At 39.1% G+C, this 20,381-nt stretch overlaps 1 protein-coding gene across 1 annotated transcript in view; it reads right to left on the bottom strand.

Annotated features, from left to right (window-relative positions):
* Nucleotides 1-263: 263 nt before the first annotated feature.
* The window catches only part of LOC141430983 (fatty acid synthase-like), a 62,070-nt gene continuing 41,952 nt past the window's right edge, over nucleotides 264-20,381 (bottom strand). Inside the window, exons 20-41 of the mRNA XM_074091893.1 lie at nucleotides 20,019-20,188; nucleotides 18,701-18,964; nucleotides 18,291-18,411; nucleotides 16,814-17,104; nucleotides 16,204-16,647; nucleotides 15,647-15,817; nucleotides 15,057-15,187; nucleotides 13,801-13,951; nucleotides 13,145-13,316; nucleotides 12,328-12,440; nucleotides 11,962-12,123; nucleotides 10,855-10,983; nucleotides 9,011-9,090; nucleotides 8,562-8,717; nucleotides 7,226-7,477; nucleotides 6,638-6,791; nucleotides 5,759-5,963; nucleotides 4,997-5,147; nucleotides 4,463-4,634; nucleotides 3,794-3,973; nucleotides 2,713-2,815; nucleotides 264-1,391 (exon numbers count right to left, since the gene is read on the bottom strand). Of these exons, the coding sequence (XP_073947994.1) occupies nucleotides 796-1,391; nucleotides 2,713-2,815; nucleotides 3,794-3,973; nucleotides 4,463-4,634; nucleotides 4,997-5,147; nucleotides 5,759-5,963; nucleotides 6,638-6,791; nucleotides 7,226-7,477; nucleotides 8,562-8,717; nucleotides 9,011-9,090; nucleotides 10,855-10,983; nucleotides 11,962-12,123; nucleotides 12,328-12,440; nucleotides 13,145-13,316; nucleotides 13,801-13,951; nucleotides 15,057-15,187; nucleotides 15,647-15,817; nucleotides 16,204-16,647; nucleotides 16,814-17,104; nucleotides 18,291-18,411; nucleotides 18,701-18,964; nucleotides 20,019-20,188 (4,368 nt within the window). The 3' untranslated portion in view covers nucleotides 264-795. The remainder of the gene's footprint in view (nucleotides 1,392-2,712; nucleotides 2,816-3,793; nucleotides 3,974-4,462; nucleotides 4,635-4,996; nucleotides 5,148-5,758; nucleotides 5,964-6,637; nucleotides 6,792-7,225; nucleotides 7,478-8,561; nucleotides 8,718-9,010; nucleotides 9,091-10,854; nucleotides 10,984-11,961; nucleotides 12,124-12,327; nucleotides 12,441-13,144; nucleotides 13,317-13,800; nucleotides 13,952-15,056; nucleotides 15,188-15,646; nucleotides 15,818-16,203; nucleotides 16,648-16,813; nucleotides 17,105-18,290; nucleotides 18,412-18,700; nucleotides 18,965-20,018; nucleotides 20,189-20,381) is intronic.

Raw genomic sequence — 20,381 nt, 5'->3', positions numbered from 1 at the left:
TGTAGATAGCTGGGCGTGTGGAAACAACACATAGGCTAACTTTTCTACTACAGCATCCATATAAAATGTCGAAGTCTCAACCGCTGGGTTTAGAAATCACAATTTAAAATGCGCCGCATAAAATTTGCCACAGTTGTTTTTAGTGCAACGTCAATAAAAAACAGAACTCAAGTTCCTTTCTGTCCTCCTGTCTGTTTGTTTGTATGTGACATATTTTTTTAATCAAAATCTATTCGAGTAAAGTAATAAATTAAAACACCATATTTTATAAATATTATAATTCATAGTCCCTTAACTATAAACACCGATTACAATTAGTTGAACCCTATCCAAAGTAACAAAGTTGTGAAGACAAAACCGACAATATCTTAACTAATGAATATTTTTTTGGTACTGGCGTCGCTTTGGACAGATAATTGACTAAAATAATTTAATTTCTTATTACAAAAAATAATTTTACCTTAAAATAACCTAACGATTCCACAAATTTAATGATTTATTTAATAGCGTATCATTAGAAAACAGAACCCATAAAATTGTTAATTGGTTCATTATCATTTTACTGCGTTCTAATTAGAATTCTGGTTATATTTAGAATACACAGTCAAAAGAAAATTTTAATTTAACTTATAACGTTCTTACGAATATTTAAAACAACCTAACGATCACTTGTATTAACTCGCATAGCCCAGCTCCCTAAATAAATAACACATACGTTACTAAACTAAAAGGAATTTCGTAAGTTTAAAATTACTAATAGTAGGAACAACCAAAGACAAATAAAAAAAAACACACCTAACTGCAAATGAACTGCCTATGGCTTTGGACCATACTGGTGACACTCTGCATTTGCTTGCCCATGTTTGCATCTTTCTCAAGCATCACCTTGTTAATAATATTAGCACAATCCTTATTCTCAATTATAGTGACATGAGTACCTTCCAAATAATGCACTGTCACTGTACTGTTTGTGAATTTCTCAAGACCATAGTTTTCATCACAGACGAGATTAGGAATATTGTCTTTCGGACGCAACAGGACTATAGGTGCATCGATCTTCTTTATATCCTTCGAGTTATAATTCTGTACCACTTTGACTCTATCATAAGAAACTTTAGCGACCTGAGCAATGAATTTGGGGGTGTATTTAGTCTCTTGGACGGGGCACATTTCAATAGCAATCTTGATCTTATCATCGAAATCATCCATTTGGCTGATTTTTTCCATGAGTGCTGTGGTGACATCATTGTTCGGGGCTACGATATCCACCGTGTGGCAAATGAGGTTGTTCTGGAGCTGTGCATCGTTCTTGTAGTTAATTATTGTGGTGACGAGACCTTGCAAGAAGTCTGGAGCGCCGTCCACGCAGAACACCAAGCCGTTCCTGTGTCCTGTTGCAAATAAATAGTTTTATTTATAAAGAAACAGATACAGATGCAGATGGCCGTTGGGGCCGAAAAGTTGTCGAATAAAGACCGCTAATCGGCAATCGCAGCGTAGGAAGCCCACCAGTGAGATGGATGGATAACCTGGTAAAATCGCGGGTTCATGGTGGATGCAAGCCGCTTCCAACCGAAGCAACTGGAGGTCTATGGGGGAGGCCTATGTTCAACAGTGGACGTCCTACGGTTGATAATGATGGTGATGATGTAAAGAAATGATACTCAGGCTAAATAACTGATACTATTCAAGGGCCTATGTTTCACAAGTCTGTGTCAAGTTTCGCTTAATTTTTATAAGCTTCTATTTAACTTGCCCTGTTTGTTGACTTCAATTTTACAAGTTCATTTTGACCCACTTTCAGTGGTCGGATTGACTTGAAATTTGATATACCTACATAAGTTTGTTTGTAAGTACAGTAAAAAAAAAGTAGAGGTTTGTACTTTTATTAAAAAAACTAGCTGCTGCCCGCGACTCCGTCCGCGTAGTATGAAAAATAATTTACGTCCTATTCTCAGACCTACCGAATGTACACAAACAAATTCATGAAAATCGGTCAAGCCGTTTCGGAGGACTTTGGTTACAAACGCTGTGACACGTGAATTTTATACGTATAATAATTAGAAGAGAAGATAGATGACAATTCAAAGAGAAATCTTTAAAAAAAAATCGAGCAGCATTCCAAAATACGTGTACAATGGCCGACGTCGGTGTGCTGAGGCACAAGCGTTAGTCGTTCGGTGAAAATTCCAACATCGACAAAATAATTCTACAGCGAGCTTTGTTGCAGACTGAATTTCTATTGCATATGTTTTGGGTTTCATGGACAGCAAAGTCTTAGTAATAGGGTCCCGTTTATACCCTTTGGGTACGGAACCCTAAAAATGATGATGAAGATGATATAGCCAGCTTAAGTGCCGCGTGCTTAAAAGGTGTCAAACAAACCCCAAACTCCAGAACTTTGACGCGCTTCATTTTTTGTTTAATTGACAAAACAAAAAAAAACGTGTACCTGCAACCTTTTTTGATAATCTAATCATCATCATCATCATCATCAGCCTACAGTCCACTGCTGGATATAGGCCTCTTAAGGTCCGTCCACCGTGCCTCAGGATACCCTACACTACGTTAATAACAATCTAATGGACGTTCTAAATAGAATAATATTTTGTTTACCCAAGAAACAACCTAATTCGTCATCAGAAGTGGGTGAACTTCCACTTGGAACATTTGAAGACAACTTAAGTTTGAAAGCTTGTAAAAATTACTCACCTTCGCTTTCAAGTTTAGCAGCCAGCTCAAGTATCAACTGGCAACCGAAGCTGTAGCCAAGTAGCGTGAACGGACCTCCTGGCGCCAACCTCGTTCGCACCGTCTAAAACCATACTTCATTTTTAGAAATACATTAAAAAGTTTAGTAGCAGCAAGGCGGGGCAGACCTAACTCAAACACTAAAAACCATTGATCAAATTTAATTTGTCCGAAAACTATTCGAATTATTATCCTTTGTCCAATGACAAGTCTCGTAATTTTTTCTGTTTACCATTTCACGTTCAGTAAAAGTATCGTTTGCCCAAAAAAAAATTCACTAGCTCTTTGAACTGTTACTTGTTTCGTTTCGTAGCCTTTTTCATTTATCCAATGATACGAGTACCTTGGTACTGCTTAAGTAAATAAGTGCTGCCACTAAAGTAGATAAGGTTAGGTTTGAACTGCGATCCCAACAGAACCGAACTGGTTACCAATAAAGTAGGTTAGGTTAGAACTGCGACCCTAACAAACCTGAATTGCCGTCAGTAAAGTAAGGTAGGTTAAGTGAGGTTAGCCTAGTAAACAATGTTAATAAAAAAAAACAAATGATAAAATGAAAGGAAAGATGCCTAATCGTAAAAATATGAATGATTTTTCGGACAAAAAAGAAATTAAATGACATGCCAAATAGTTTTGTCGAAACGAAAGTCGGACTAATGTTTTTACTGTTTCAGATGGGTAACAGGACGGAGCGCAATGCGCTTTCTTGCCTACACTAGTTGTTGCCAGCGACTCCATCCGCGTAGTACCTATTCGTTTGCTATCACGCGGGAACTATGCAATTTTCCGGGATAGAAACTATCCTATGTCCTTCCCCGGGACACAAACTATTTGTATACCGAATTACATCTAAATCGGTTTAGCGGTTTAGACGTGATTGAGTTACAAGCATCCAAACATCTTCACAAACTTTCACATTTATAATATAAAAGTAGGAAAGTAGGATGGTAATCCGGTTATCCGGTTGATTGAACAAAAATATCTAGAACATTATACACTCCAGATGCAGAAGGCCGTAGCAGTATCTCATAGAACCACTTACCAGGTACAGTCTATTGACCATGGTCTCGATATCCTCGTTGGGGTGTTCCACGCCGAGCTGCAGCACGCAAACCTTTGACTTGAGTCTTCTGCAAAGCGGCTCCATGACTGCCGCAGCTCCTTCCAATCCTGGAAGCATGAACATCGGCGGGTTTTCTGTGTCGTGGATCGCCTCATGACCCTGTTGGAAAAATAATAGGTATTTTTAAAAGTATTCGACAGTATTTCCATTTATATTCAGAGGACATATGACTAGTCAGCTTAAATAGAAGTATTCTGGTCATATTTGTCAAAGATGCGGTCGCCACTGGAGTAAATTAGTTCGTCATTGGATACTGCTAAGTCTTCAGTTTCTAGTTTTAGGTTTCAGATAATTTTATCCCATTAAGGATTTCACATTATATACAACTAGGACGTTACTGTCACTCTAGACTCATCAGTTTTCTTAGTTTTCCTGAAGATTAATATGAGAAAGAAAAAGAAAACCGAACTTCTGTTTCGAGTTCCGAACGACATTAGCGAACTAGTTTAATTGTAAATTATGTCTTAATACGAAAATACAATATCCAGTTTTTTCCACTTATCTTTCCCAAGAGAGACCCATCATCACACGGGTATACCCGTACACCAAGGAACATCCGTAACACACTGCTTATCTTTTAAGCCTTACCTCTGTCCCGTCGGTAACCATGGTAGGCATGTAGACGAAGGGCTCTGAGACAACACGCTCGTCGCCGAAGTTCCTCATGAGGACTCGCAGTCCAGCCGCGCCCACCGTATCGCTGGGTCGCACCGCCGTCGTCGAAGCACTCGCCTCTCGCTGTGCTGACAGCTCCACCAGTCTAACAGAATATAAACAGTTTTTAGCCATCATAAATTAGACGAATTTGATACTAGGTATATATCGAGTATACACGAGAGGTTCGTGCGATTGCCGTGCCATACTCAATACTCAATACTCAATATTTTATTGCTTTTCCACAATGTATGCTTACAGATGTTACAAAGAGATTATGTGATCATCATGGACCCTAATATAGGACTCATCATCATGGACTTTAGTATAGGACTGACCCGTGGGTGTCGTAACCCGCAACTCCCGCGTGTGCACATCACAATAATACCAAGGAATGACAAGCCAGTGTTGACTGCCAGTGAAACCTAAGCCTAGCTTTATGTCAAACGGTAAAAGTGAAATACTGACTTGGCGAAGGTCAAAGTTCTGATGTCCTGCGCTGTGAGGAAGATCTCGAACTCTCTCTCCAGGGTCTGCTTGATTTCCACCGCCATCATGCTGTCCATGCCCAACTCTGCTAGCGATACTTGCTGGGAGACTGTCTTCAGGTCTTTGATGCCTGATGAAGGAAAGCCATGCTGTTTTATAAAATTCTAAAGCCATGCTGGATGGGTTTCAAACTCGCAACTCCTAGCTATAAATGCCAAGTGTGTTACCAAAGGTATCTTCCGGCGAACCTGGTACACTTTACCGTTGTTAAAAATCTTAGATTTTATTGAAAAATAAAAGTACATAGTAAATAATTTCTTACGCCTTTCCATTGCATTATAGAACATAGTAGTCATAACTTATATTAGTGGCGATAGATGGCAGCACACGCCATAATTAGGGTAGTTATGCAAGTGATCAAAATTATCGTGTGAGTTGATCGGGGGCCCATTGCAGTGATACAGCCAGGAGTTGTGGGTTCAAACCCCATTCTGCGCCCCTAAAAAACTTTTCAATTCATTAATTTCGATTTACTATCGTTTGCCCGAATTTCGTTTCCCATAATTTTTATTTGTCATAAAGTTATTTGTTTCTAACCTTATTTTCTCTCCAATTTAACCTACGCATTCTACAAGATGACATATCAAAAATCTTGAAATCAGCACGATCTTATTTGTTATACGGAAAACGTTGGTATGTCAGTAAAGAGTTATATCTACAATACTATAGTGTTTTACTTACCCATAATCTGCGCAATAGCATCCACAAGATTCCCGCAGCCAGAGCCTCCAGTTTTCTTCTCTGCTACCACGATCGAGGAGACGATAGCAGCGTCCTGCTTTAAGAACTTGTCAAGAGCCAGAAGGCAGGAGGAGATCCTCTGCTGCAGCGTGCCACCAATCTCCAGTTGAACATCATCGTCTTGTAAATCAGCGACCAAACCGACCTGGGGAACGTAAGTAGTTAAGTTATATTCACGATTATGACCCCTTTGTTGAGCGGTAGCTCGCCCTCTCTCCAGTAGGCTGTGAAAGCCACCTGTAGATGGAGCATCAAGAGTGCGTTCGAAAAGCAAATTAGACTTAGGTTCTTAGCTAAAACGGGAGGACCATGCAGATATATAGATTGAAAATAAAATACATAAAGAAAACCGGGGGGTTTTTTATGTAATTTTACTTTCAATCTATATTTATTTTAAGTTACATTGTATTCCTGGCTTTTCTATATAATTGTAATTATATATAGTATTTTGTTTTGAAAAAATGACTCTGCGAAGTTTCTTGCGGCGTGTTCTTCTTGGTTATGATGCTCTTCCCGAAAGCGCAGTTGGTAGCATAATAAAAAAGTGACATCTAAACGTGCCCTTTACAGCTTACTTACAGAATAAAAGTTTTGAATTTCATTTTGAATGCTAACTTCAAAATAAAAAGTCAATTGCGAGTCGCATGTCTTAACCGATTTTCGTGAACAGGTTTATGTTATGAGTAGGTTCGATAATTACTAAAAGGGTTTTTTTTATCGATTCAGTTTTCGATTTTTTTTCAAATTATGGAGCCATGAGGGTTCAAGAAGACAGATTCACAAGGTATACATCTCTCAGAGCCACTAGTCAACACTTACGTCACCAACGGCTCCCCACTGAACGGCCAAGGCTGGTAGACCAAGCTTCTTCCTCCACTCGCAAATGCGCTCCATCACTGAATTGGAAAGACCGTAGTTGGTCTGCCCAGCATTTCCCCGACCGCACGATACCGATGAAAATACCACGAAGTCCCTAAGAAAAGATGCTCTTTAAGGTTTTTTGCAAGTTTCAAATCTTAAATTATACCTACATTCGTTCATTTGACGCCCATCATGTTGTTACAATACAAAAATAATAACAATTCCCGCCATAATTATTCGCGATTGACATATTAATATTGAAATAATATAATTATGTATTGTTGTACAGGATAGGTAGGTACAATTCGCGGAGTCTTGTGTCGGAGGCCAAGATCCACTTTGGGTCGCTGAGCCGGCGGAGTAAGTAAGTAAGTAAGTATATCCTATGTCACTCCAACATGGTGAATCTAACGATAATTTATGTTAAATCCGTCAAGTCGTTTAGCCTGTAGAGCGGACCAAACAAATAGACATATAATATATACATATGCTCGGAAACCATAACTATTCATCAAGTAGTCTGGTAATAACAAAATTAAAACTCACTGCAATCCCGGGCACATCCTCTTGGTCAGTTTATCCAGATGCATCGTGGCCAGAGCTTTAGGCGCAAATGAAGTTTTGAATGTCTCTGGCGTTTGATTTTGGAAAATGGAATCTTTAAGCACTACGGCCAGATTGAAGACAGCTTGCACTGGGCCCATGGCAAGCGCCATCTTGAGCATTTCCTCGCAGCCCTTTTCGGAAGTGACGTCATCGGTTGAGATCTGGACGTTGGCACCGTAAGATGCCCAAGCGCTGTTAAAAAAAAGAAAAAATAGACTTTTCTGGCAAGAACTAGAAAATAACCTGTCCTATTAAAAAAAGTTTAAACCCTCAGTCATTGTCATTTTAAAACTCAATCATTTAATGAAACTGAGATAATAGTAATTTTGATTAAATTATCTTTCGTTTAAAAGAAACACATCAAAATCTGTTCCTCCGTATAACTTAGACCAGACTACCCTAGACAGACGCACAAATGACACTCAAAGCCCCTTCCTTTTGCATCGGGGGTTAAAACAGATACCTAATACCTAAGTGTACGTTAGTCGTGCACATAAAACTTTCTATAACAAAGTAAAATATGGTACTTTTTGCTTTGTTATAGAAAGTTTTATGTATTTACTAAGAAAAAAATCGCCATTAATTTTTAAAATTGTTTTGTTTTTATTTCTTCATCGTCATCTTCTTGCTTCGGTTGGCAGCGGCTTGCGCTTGCATCCATCGTGAACCCGCGACTCTAACCAGGTCATCCGTCCATCTCGTTGGTGGACGTCCTACGCTGAGCTTGACAATTCGCAATATATTTATTTATTAGGTAGGTACCTATTTTGTTGTTAGTTGAAGGAACAAGTCTGATATCTTTGTCCTGCATAAAGTTGTTGTTTCACAAGAAAGTTATGCCAGTGTAACATTAAAAAAAATAAACATTATGTCATATTGCAGGTGGTAGGACCTTGTGCAAGTTCCGCCCGGATTGCTACCACTATCTTGCTCGCTAATCCTGCCGAGAAGCAGCAGTGTTTGCACTGCTGCGTTTCGGCGTGGAGAGTAAGACAGCCGGTGAAATTATTGGCACTTGAGGCATCCCATCTTAGGCCTCTTGGATGGTAACGCATGTGCAATCCCCCTGGCGTTGTAAGTTTCTATGGGCGGTGGTGATCTCTTACCATCAGGAGACCCACTTGCTCGTTTGCCATCCAGTAGAATAAAAAAAAGTTACAATAAAAAAAGATGACAAATTAACATTGTACTAAACTACTTGGAAGTAAGTTTTAATTTAGTCAATACATTCCACACAGCTTTATTAATCAGCACCTGAGACTTTAGGGTCACTCACCGAAGTCTGGTAGACTGATAGCCGTTAGTGAGACCTCGGCGCGAGTTCAGCAGGACCCGTCGGCAGCCCCGCATGATCAGCCAGTCCGCCAGCTCCAGCCCGAAGCCGCCAAGTCCTCCTACGATGACGTACACCTTCTCCGAATCGCACATGTATCTGCAGGAACCATTGCTTTTGAGTACGTGTAAAATATGAGGTTTTCTTTTATATAAGAGGAGAAAAGGTTGGATTTTTCGCATTTTCAATGCCCTTGAACTCCGCCATTTTATGAGCAGATAAAAAAAACGGTTTTTGTTTGATAAGAGTGAACTAGGTTACTTTGTCACTAAATTAGGATCTAATGAGGGGATCTCCCAGAATCCCCGGAAATCAAGAGAACTCTTAAAATTTTGTAGGGCCAAGTCAAAATGGTGAAGGAGTTCGAGTAATGAATATAGTAAGAATTTTACCTTGGTGCGGCGTCGATGAGCAAAACGCTTGGCTTGACAGTCCGGTGACTGCGTTCATCGTCACGGATTTTGATGATCACCTATGAAATCAAATCATATTATCGGGAACGCCAAAGTCCGCATACTCTTCGCTAGTTATACCGTAACTATTGTCAGAATCATCGTTTGTCATTTTTTTTTTTATAAAACAAACCTAGGTTAGGTTTGTTCAATTCTAGACAATAATGTGATTCAGAGAAAAAAGAGTTATGACAAACATTACATATGGACCCAATGTTATCATATAATTTTTAAAAACTCAAATCTGTTTTAACACGAGTGAGCCATTTAAGGCTTGTGTTAAGTCCGAAATTTTGTTTACTACCATGTATCAGAAATAATGTCAAATTTGACCTCATAGGGCCAATATCGCACGATATCGGCACCGGAAAGCATATTTTGTGTCGGAAACCCTGTTTTATACCTTCCTATGTTCCTAGCTATAGCTCAAGAACAAGAAGCTAAAAAGCCTAACCCCAGTAGGCCTAAAAGCTATTTGAAAGTCTCAACATGTTTTAAGTCGGAGTTGCTTAAATACAATAAGGTTTAAGGGTTAAAGAGCTTTTTAGCTGAACGTGTTGAAGTCAAGAAACGAGTTGAGCTTTTAAAAACCGGCCAAGAGCGTGTCGGACACGCCCAAAATAAGGTTCCGTAGCCATTACGAAAAAAAATAAGTAATATTTTTCTGAGGATTTCGTATTTTATACGGAATATTCCGAGTTTAGTTATATTTTATACCTTGTGGCTGCTATTTACTCTTAAACTACTAATAATTCACAAGCAAATTTAGCCGTTATAGTTTTCCTTGAAAGTTTGATATACTTACTACCTGAATATTTTCAAATTTTTCTACCAACCGGTTTAGATTTTAGACGCTCGATTTTCATGAAAATTTGCACTTTAAAGTTGAATATTTCGCAAAAAAATCACTGAATCGAAAAATCGTCATAGCAAACCCTTAATGGTATTAAATTACTTATTCAACGATACCCCACACTATAGGGTTGGATGAGAAAAAAAACCACCCCCACTTTACGTCTATTGGTGGTACCCTAAAAAAAAATAGTTTTTGAATTTTTTATTGTACCATTTTGTCGGCATAGTTTACATAATATATTCGTGCAAAATTACAGCTTTCTAGCATTGATAGTCGCTGAGCAAAGCCGCGGACGGACGGACAGACAGACAGACAGACATGGCGAAACTATAAGGGTTCCGTTTTTGCCATTTTGGCTCCGGAAAACTAAAAAGGGCTAAGATTCTACACTAGCTAGCGCGGGTTCTCGGAGCGGGCGCATGCCATTTAGTGCGGGTGCTGGTAAAATCCGTCGCACACGCAACGCGTTCAGGTAGCGCTGTTCGTACTTATTATTTTTCAAGAGGGGTCCACCCGCTCCGCGCAAACCATATCAGCTAGCGTAGACCCCAAAAGGCTCGAATTTTTGTTTTTTTTTATTCGACTGGATGGAAAACGAGCAAGTGGGTCTCCTGATGGTAAGAGATCACCACCGCCCATAAACATCTGCAACACCAGGGGTATTGCAGACGCGTTGCCAACCTAGAGGCCTAAGATGGGATACCTCACGTGCCAGTAAATTCACCGGCTGTCTTACTCTCCACGCCGAAACACAACAGTGCAAGCACTGCTCACTGCTCACTGCTGTTTCACGGCAGGATTAGCGAGCAAGATGGTGGTAGCAATCCGGGCGGACCTTGCTCAAGGTGCTACCACCTGCAAAATATTAGTCAAGATTCAGTTACTTCGATAGCACACGAAGCTTTTGATATCAGGTTGAGAGAGTTACCTTGCCAATATGCTTGCCAGCAGCCATGTATCGGAAGGCAGTTTCCACTTCATGCTTCTCGAAAGTGCAGTACGTGAGAGGACGAACTGCTCCGCTTTCTATTCCCGCCAATAGCAAGTTCTGTAATCGCTGTAAAGAAGAATGAAATACGTTATAATAATACCGTGTTGTTTTAAATTCCGTTAACTTTAAGTGAACAGTTAACAGGTCAAATAAAGTTAATTTCTCCAAGACACTAGTTAACTATTACAGTGGATTAGTCCGCCACTGTTTTAAGAAAAACGAGTCAAGAGCGTGTTGGACACGCCCAAAATAGGGTTCCGTAGCCATTACGAAAAAATTAAGTAATATTTTTCTAAGGATTTCGTGTTTTTTATAAGGAATCTTCCAAGTTTAGGTATATTTTATACCTTAGGCTGCTATTTACTCTTAAACTACTAATAATTCTCAAGAAAACTTAGCCGTTATAGTTTTCCTAGAAAGTTTGATATACTTACTACCATTCTGAATTTTTTCAAATTTTTGCACCGGTTTTAATGAAAATGTGCACATTAAGTTGAATTTTTGCGCAAACGCACCACTGAATCGAAAAATTAGCACTATTAATGGTTTTAAAAGACCTATCCAACGATACCCCACACTATAGGGTTGGATTACCAAAAAAACACCCCCACTTTACGTCCATGGGAGGTAGGTACGTTAAAATTTTATTTTTTTATTTTTTATTGTACCATTTTGTCCGCATAGCTTACATATTATATCCGTGCAAAATTACAATAATCTAGCATTGATAGTCCCTGAGCAAAGCAGCGGACGGACAGACAGACAGACATGGTGAAATTATAAGGTTTCCGTTTTTGCCATTTTGGCTCCGGAACCCTAACAAGGTTTGGCTTTACTCACAATCACAGTCATCGTTACAAGATATCGCTAGATAGCATAGTATCCTGAGCTCCCTATAACGTTGCAGTCTTGCTTGCGATTGGCTAATTTACTTATTTAACCAATCACAAATGTGACGCTATGATACTTGCGCCTACTAGCCTGTTACAGAACACTGAATATTATTTCTGGAATGTCATAGAATCTATGAAACAACCAACTCACCAGCCTGAAGTCGAAGCTCTGGTCGAAGATGTAGTCCAACATGATGCCGTGGAAGGAAGTCTCTTTGAGGAAGAAGTACATGCCAATGGGCGTGTTGTTACTGATGTCAAATTTGCCGATCTCAAGGAAGCGACCACGGTACGCGAGGCAGCGGACGGAGGCCTGTCAAAACATGACCAAATAATAAAAGCAAGTAAATATGAAGACAATAGGAAATTTTGCCGCGCATGGCAACTGTTAACTTGTTTGCTGTATACTCGTAGGTAAGGACGTATCACCAATTGATGAGGATCCGCGTTCGATCCGCGGCCTTTACTTACATATGTATAATTTTAAAAAATATGTGGTAAGTTTAAAAGTCCTTACTTGTAGTTTATCATCAGATAGGGAATTGAGCACCAGATCCACTCCTTTGCCGTTGGTTTCTCGTCGAATCATGTCTTCGAACGACGTGTCACGAGAGTTCCCGATGTGGCTGTCTGTTAAACAATTATATATTTTTTTTTCATTTATTAAATTAAATGTTTATGGGTCTACTTCGATATTCTAAATTCGTAGTTTGTATCGTGTCGTACCTCTCACACTTCGGTTAACTACAAATAGCGTGAGCGGGACGGTTCGATATTCAAAAACCAAATTGCGTAATATAAGGTCAATTCAATAAGGCCTGCCATATATTGAGCTCTCAGGTATTCTAAAAAACTGTAATGATTAAGAAGAAAAAGACGACAGAAGAAAGACACCAAGAAGAATAGGAGAAAGACAAGAGGAACGTAACAATACAATAATCTGGTAGTGCAATTCTGATGGTTCAGCCAGGACCGTCTACTTGTCAAAGAATGTTTCAGCAGTTTATGGTATCGACTTGAACCTTCGTAAGGATGGGGTTTGAATAATTATGCGAATGCAACCAACAAAATGTATAATCAGCAAATAAAGATTGAATTACTAAGTAGAAAAGAAGCATAAAAACCTATTTAGTTTAACAAAAGAAATTCGGAAGGAAATTATAAAGCATATTCATTTTATTCATATTACCTACAGTACAATAGGTACGAGTACGATAAAATAAGACTATTGAACACTACATAATATGCATTACAGAAAACAGGTACGTGGAGAAAAAGTGTAGTGGCTTTATCGCTTTAGAGCAATCTCCTCCAGGCAACCTTTTAAAACCTACCTTTGAGACTGGGGAACAGCTTCTTAATAAACGCACGCTTCTCAGCAGTACCAACGGTGGTGAAAACTTCACAACCGAAATGCAACGCCACGTTGATGGCTGCCTGTCCTACACCTCCGGAGCCTGCGTGGATGAGGATGGACTCTCCAGTCTGGATCTGTCCTACCATTATCTGTGAAACAAGTCGTTTCTGTTAAGTAGTAAAAAATACCTCCGTTGACCCGTTGGTCGGAGGACATCTGGCAGTCGGTTGGTAAACTGATGGCACTAGCACAGGACCGGGCAAAGTGGCGTGTAAATGAGGCTTTACTCAGCACTGGGTGTGTGTGTGGGCTGATTTGATTAATTCATTAAAAAAACCGTGTCACGTAGAAATTACAACTAATGCGCTGTTAAATTTAAAATGTGTACAAAATGCACAACTACACATGTTATGTAGAGTTATTATTTTATCTTCTCTAACATAGAAAATAATAGAATAGAAAATATTCATTTTTGAACAACTATAAACAACAAAATGATGGAGCATTACACCTTCTGGAAAGGTTAGCAGTAAACACTGCTAACCTTTCCAGAAATGTAAACACATTTTGTTGTTTTTAAATAGCAGTTGAATCATTTTCAAGCTCATCAGTGGAACATTCAGTCGCACTTACCATCGCGTAATAGACAGTGCCGTATGCAACGGGTACTGTCGCCGCCTCCTCGAAGGTCCAATCGTCAGGAATGCTCCACATCAGCGCCCTGTCTCCTTGCACCAAGTTCGACATGCCCCTGTTCCTCACCATACACATAACACGAGATCCACTAAAAAGCAAAAAAATATATTGTTAATAGTGTTGTAAAATCATGGGTCAAACAGAGTCGGTTTTTAACCCCCGACACAAAACGTGACGTGTGTCTGTCTGTCTGTCTGTGGCACCGTAGTTCTTAATCGGGTGGACCAATTTGAATGCGGTTTTTATTTGAAATCAAGTTTTCTAGCGATGGTTCTTAGACATGTTTCATCAAAATCGGTTTTTGAGATATTAAACTTTTTAAAATTTAAACCTTTTGTTATATTCAAATTGTCTGTTCCTTGTTGAACGTCTGTTCATTCGAGACGCGACACTTGGACTAAGAAAAAGGACTAAGAATTTTTGGTCGAAGATTCTCTTTAGGGAGGCGTTATTCGATATCCGTGTTGTAGACACTGACGCCCCGTCATTTTTGTACTAAAACCTGCTGAGAATGAAAAACAAAGAAAATATTCTACTGCTTGTGAAATGCGTCATGCAACTTTTACTCCCCTTGTAACATCAGTAGACGTAGTTTTCGCACCACAAATGTCTACATTTGTCAAAAACCTCGGAGAAACTATCGCCGATCGTTGGGACAGATCCTTAAGTTTAGTAATGGGTTGGCTAAGATCACTCATTATTATTTCAATAATCCGTGCCACCAGCATGTGCATTCGTGGTACACGGCACCGATTTAAGCCACTAGCCAAATTATTTGGCTTCGATGACGGTGCGGCTCAACCCAATTGATTTTGTGATATCTACCCATGTTCTTTTATATGTTTTTTTTAAATAATTTTATTATCTTAATAAGTATAAAGATACTGTAGTCAAAATTTTGTTTTTGGTGGATTCCCACGAGTCTAGGGCATATTGACTCATCAACATCTACCTCAAATTCATAGACAAATAAAGTCTGAAAATTTGCATGCCTTTCTAAATTTATATCTTCGTAGTTTATCTTTATAAAAGACGAGACTTTCGAAACTTGAACAGCAAGGGAAATTTTAGACAATGATAAAACACAAAGCTTCTACGTGCGTGTACTCTAACAATCGGAGCCCCAGTGCAATCCTCCATACCATTTTAATCTCCAGATTAATCATGACTAGTAAGTTCTCTGTTGAGCTTACTTGTTAGTTTTGCCGACAACTTCGAACCCTTGCACGCACTCTTGCGCAAGTCTTCCGCGCGCTACGGCGTCCACTGTAACACGGCCTGTTGCCGTCATCACGTCACGGAAGTTCAGTGCGGCACAGTACACCTAGACAATAAAGACATTGAAAAACGGAACGAGACAACAATACACACCGAAAGAAATGAAAATTTCAGTCAGGTATTTTAATTTAACCTGTACAGGACCAGCACAGGTAAATACCAGCGCAAGTTCACAGGTACAGCACCCTCTAGTTTTAATAGTTAAAAGAATTGTAATATTATTATAAATTTCATTTTGAAAATAGACTTTCTCTGCCGAGTTCGGCGGCACATTAACCTTACCAATGACGGCGTTTCAGGAAGGCAGGTACGAGTATCGATTAGTATAGAAAAGTAACATGGAAAAGAGCCTTCTGCGGCTTACTTGGAGAATAGACTTTTTTTGCACCATTTAAGGCCCAATTATATCTACTGTATCAGTGAGTTACATCTTTGGTATCTTCGGCTTCATCTGCACTGTCATTGCGGTGAATAGTTTTGAATAAAAAATAAAAAACAAACTTACGTGGACTAGGGTGTGTTCTATGTCCCTGAACACGAAGTCATGCTTGAGCGGTCCTTCTAGCCACTTCAAGGAAGACAGGTCACCGATGGTCACAGTGTTGACGTAGGCATGGTTAGCACGCACAGTTTCCAGGTCACCAAGCAGCAAGTGACGGTACGTGCCCCATTGACCCTAGGCATTAAGAAAAAAAAAATTTTGTACTCTTAGTATTAGTTGGTATTAGCTACGGCCACCCTGTCAAAGGACCTGGGCTGAAAACCAGCTTTGGAAGAACCAGCCTTTGCTGAGACCGATGACAAAGTTTAGACCTATTTTGTGCCTAATATTATGTACTTTTGTCTACTATTTATACTATGCTAACAATAATTAGTCCAAGTACCATCAATCAGTGTTCTCCAAGTGCTAAATAAAAGTTCGCTAAAGATTTGGAAAATTATTAACTACTTACTGATTAAAATGTCGTTAAAATGTCGCTGCATGCGGCGACCGCAAAAGTGTGAAGAATACTGTAGTCGCCTAAGTAGTTTTAGAAGCTAGTTAACATTATGAAAACTTACATCCTGTAAAACGTTGAGTGCCAAATCCTTGTCAAGCTGTTCTTCGTAAATCTCCAGATCCGAATTGAAAGCAGGAGCTGAGGGATCGGTGATTAACAATCCATACACGATTTCACCACCAGGCTCTCTCCTCAGACAGTTCACCAAACCTAAAAGTCCATTAAGATGCTCGTCTTGGGCGTAAAGGACCACTTTCTGTCCTTCCTTGATTTCTTCCTTTACTGTTTCAATCCATGAGTATGAGTCATCTGATGCGAGTATTCTGATAAACTTGGCTGGTTTGGCTCCGACTCTCTTTCTGAACATGACGATGTATTCACAGCCAGTATCATGGATGGTGATTATGTCATACTTCTCAGCGTAATCCTTGGGATTGGGGCGTTCCTTCTCCCTGCTGATGACGAAACATTTTTCTCTTAGAGTTGACACTGCTTGTTGAAGTACCTGTGACAAAAAGTGTACACTTGAATAATTGGTAATTCAATCAGCCAGTATATTGGCAATCTTTAAACCAGGACGAGGGGATGTTGTAGATACCATTACTTGTGTTATGAATGATGTTGTATCAGTGACAAAGATAGTAGATTTTCTATCTATCAGTAGTACTTACATCAGGACGAGTCAGCATATTGGCACCAACAAACAGTACAGTATTCGTCTCGCCCGATATCTTCTTATTCTCCACAGTGATATGTTGCGGCAGCTCAATAGTATCTTCAGATATCACCAACAATTCCGCCTGCATCAGCGGCAGGTCCCCGAGAATATCACCAACTTTCTCAATTAACGGTTCGTAGTCATTGGTCTTGTATTCTTCGTCAACCAATTCAATGCTCTTTACTTTGAATGTTTGGACGTTCTCGAGAATAAGTTGGATGTTGACACGGAGAATGTCGTCAATCTTTAAATAAAAAGTTTTGTTGATTAGACCTTTACTCGCTCTTGGTTCAGTAATTGGATTAAAATTCTAGAATTTTATTAAAATTTAGCAGGGAATTGGCAAAAATACAGAAGGATCAATATTACCTTAGCATGTAATTGGGTAGTTTCTTAGCGTTATCTGGTAATGTTGATCAGTATTGATTTATTACAAGCTAGCTAGTTATTTTATTTCGCACAAAGTAGGATCAACAACAATAGCAAACAACAATGCAATTGGCTAATTTCTGTGCGTTCTCTCAGAATATTGATTATTATCGATTCGTTACAATAGCTAGGAAGTTATTTTAATTCGCAAAAATAAATGCCATATTCAGAATACTTGGTCAAATAATCTTAGTTAAATGCATAAAAAAAGTATCTATTTAAATGCATACTGCTGGATTCTGATTTCTGATATATCGTGCGGCTCTGACGAGTCAACTCACTAGTTGTGATTTACAGAGCAGTTGAATTGAAATTCTGGGATTTTATTAAATTCTCAGGGTAGTTCCCTAAAATTACATCGTGGTTTTCATTGACGTTATATTATAACAATCATGCCAAATATCCTGACCCTAAACCCAGCGGTTGTTATTTCGAGATTTTATCCCTACCCCATGGGAATATCGGGATAAAAAGTAGCCTATGTGTTGTTCCAGATGTCCAGCTATCTACATACCTACTAAATTTCATGACTCTAAGCCCAGCGGTTGTTATTTCCATATTTAACCAGTATCCCGTGGGAATATTGGGATAAAAAGTAGCCTATGTGTTATTTCAGATGTCCAGCTATTTACATACCAAATTTCATGACTCTAAGCCCAGCGGTTATTATTTCGAGATTTTATCCCTATCCCGTGGGAATATCGGGATAAAAAGTAGCCTATGTGTTATTCTAGACGTCCAGCAACCTACATACCAAATTTCATAACTCTAAGCCCAGCGGTTGTTATTTCAAGATTTTGTCCCTATCCCGTGGGAACATCGGGATAAAAAGTATCCTATGTTTTAATCTAGATTATAAACTAACTTTTTGCCAAATTTTATCCAAATCCGTCCAGCCGTTTCAGCGTGAAGAAGTAACAAACATACTCACTCACTCACAAAATCACTCACTCACTCACTCACATACTTTCACATTTATAATATTAGTAGGATAGGATTACCTTCATCTTGCTCTTTCCGAAGTTGGGAACAAATTCGTTCTTTTCTAGTACTGGTACTCCAAGTGGTAACCTCTTTGAAATGGGTGTTGCATGCAGGCCACGGATTTCAACGCCGCCAGATCTATTCAAACGTTTCATTCATTTTATTAACTGTGTTATTTTTCACTTCCGTCAAGAGAACGTTCAACAGGTCAAATGACATGAATTTATCTAAAACTACTCGTAATCGCTTATACTAACTCTTACTGTTTTAAAAATAATTTACTTAGTACGCGAGGTAAAACAGTGTACTTACGTATAAGGTAAAACTTTGATGTCATATTAATTACCTTTTTCAAAGTTAGTGACTAACATGTTTTTGATTAATGCATATTTGGTAAAATAAAAAACCGATCAATGAAATTACTGACCTGATGACTCCAACGTCTGGGTATACACGAACTTCAAACGACTGCCGACCAGAATCCGGGTTCATGTTGGATATGGCATTATAGTGCATGCCGGCATCAATGGAGAGCTTCTCAATCCTGGTGGGTACGAAGAGACCGCGTGTGTCGTGGCCCATAATCTTCATTTGAAGCATGCAGTCCATGAAGGTGACCCAGTTGTTCACCCAGGCTAAGCGGCCGCGGCTACCTTCGACGTTGCAGCCAATAACGCCGCGGAAGAAACCACTGGAAGAAATGAAATTGGATTAGATAACTAACAAACGCACATAGATGAAGCGTGCTTAGTAGAGCATGCGCCAAGGGAAGTTGCGTATGCAAAATTAGGGGACCGCATTCTGTGAATAGTTTTGAACTCAGAAAAGCTTGCAAATTATGATTCTGAATGTTGCCAGGAGATCCGGTGGTTAATTTTTTTTATACTCCATCCCTTAAAACATCATGTAGATGGACTGAAAAAATTGCTTTTGGAACATTTTAATAACTAATTTCGTGATAATATAATATGAGTTGATAACTTTTATTTTTAGCAATGAGAAAAAAGTATTTCATTTAAAATATTATTTTTAATACAAGCTTTTTTGCTAACTGTACTTTTGTTGATTGTTCTTTTATCGTCATCTAAACTACATTTCCGTACCAAATTTCAAGTCAATGCCATTAACCGTTGAAGAGTTTCGTCCTTCAGAGACGATCCTAGTTGGACCACCAGGATGTCACTATCCGATTATTGTATTGTCATCAGATTTACATAACTATGCCAAATTTCAAGTCAATCGGGCTACTAGATGTGGGTAAAATTCGACTTGCAATATTTGACCCGCACATTTGTACATACAGGCGTACATACATACATTGCAAGTGAAATGAAAGCTTGTTAAAATGGGATATTGTCAGGAAAATAATTATTAAAATGGTTTAAAAGCATTTTTTCAGTCCATTTACATGACGTCTTAGGGGTTCAAGTATAAAAAAAAAATGGACCACCGGACCTCCTGACAACATTCAGACTATACTTAAGACGGACCAACGGGTTTTATATCGTTTATCTGAATTTCTTAAGGCATAATCGTTTTCCATATTTTCATTTGTCGTAAATTGATTTGTTGTTATACAATATAATGTTCTTAAAGTTTGGAGGTAGAATAACTCCATGAACACATAATCTGTTGCATATCTACGTATTTAGGTAGCGTAAACGGGTGTGCAAATTAATCGTTTACAGTTTAGCGAGAACCTGTAAATAGTTATTTTTCCCTCTTTCTTTCTCTCTTTCTCATACCTGTATTGGTATCCTCTGAGTCTGAGCTCTTTGTAGAAGTCTTTTGTGAGCATATGCTTGATGCTGGGTCCACTGGCTTCTGGTACAGGCTGCAGCTTTCGGAAGTTTTGACCCACATTCTTCTGGGCGTAGATACGACCCGTCACTACTGATGCACCGCTCTCCACGATCTGTAGAAATGCTTTATTACAATACTAGCTCCTACCGCAGTTTTGTTCGCGTAAGTAATACATAAAAAAGTGTATGTGTCAGCTCCCGCACGACTGGAGTGTATAGTCATTCACATTCGTGTTTGTAAGTTTACATCGGCCATTCTCATTTTATTGTGCACCTGTCTAATTACCGTACCGTTGCGCACTAGTA

Source organism: Choristoneura fumiferana, chromosome 9 (genome assembly GCF_025370935.1).
Source record: "Choristoneura fumiferana chromosome 9, NRCan_CFum_1, whole genome shotgun sequence".
Taxonomy (NCBI): Eukaryota; Metazoa; Arthropoda; class Insecta; order Lepidoptera; family Tortricidae; genus Choristoneura; species Choristoneura fumiferana.
This window is presented reverse-complemented; position numbering and strand designations above follow the sequence as displayed.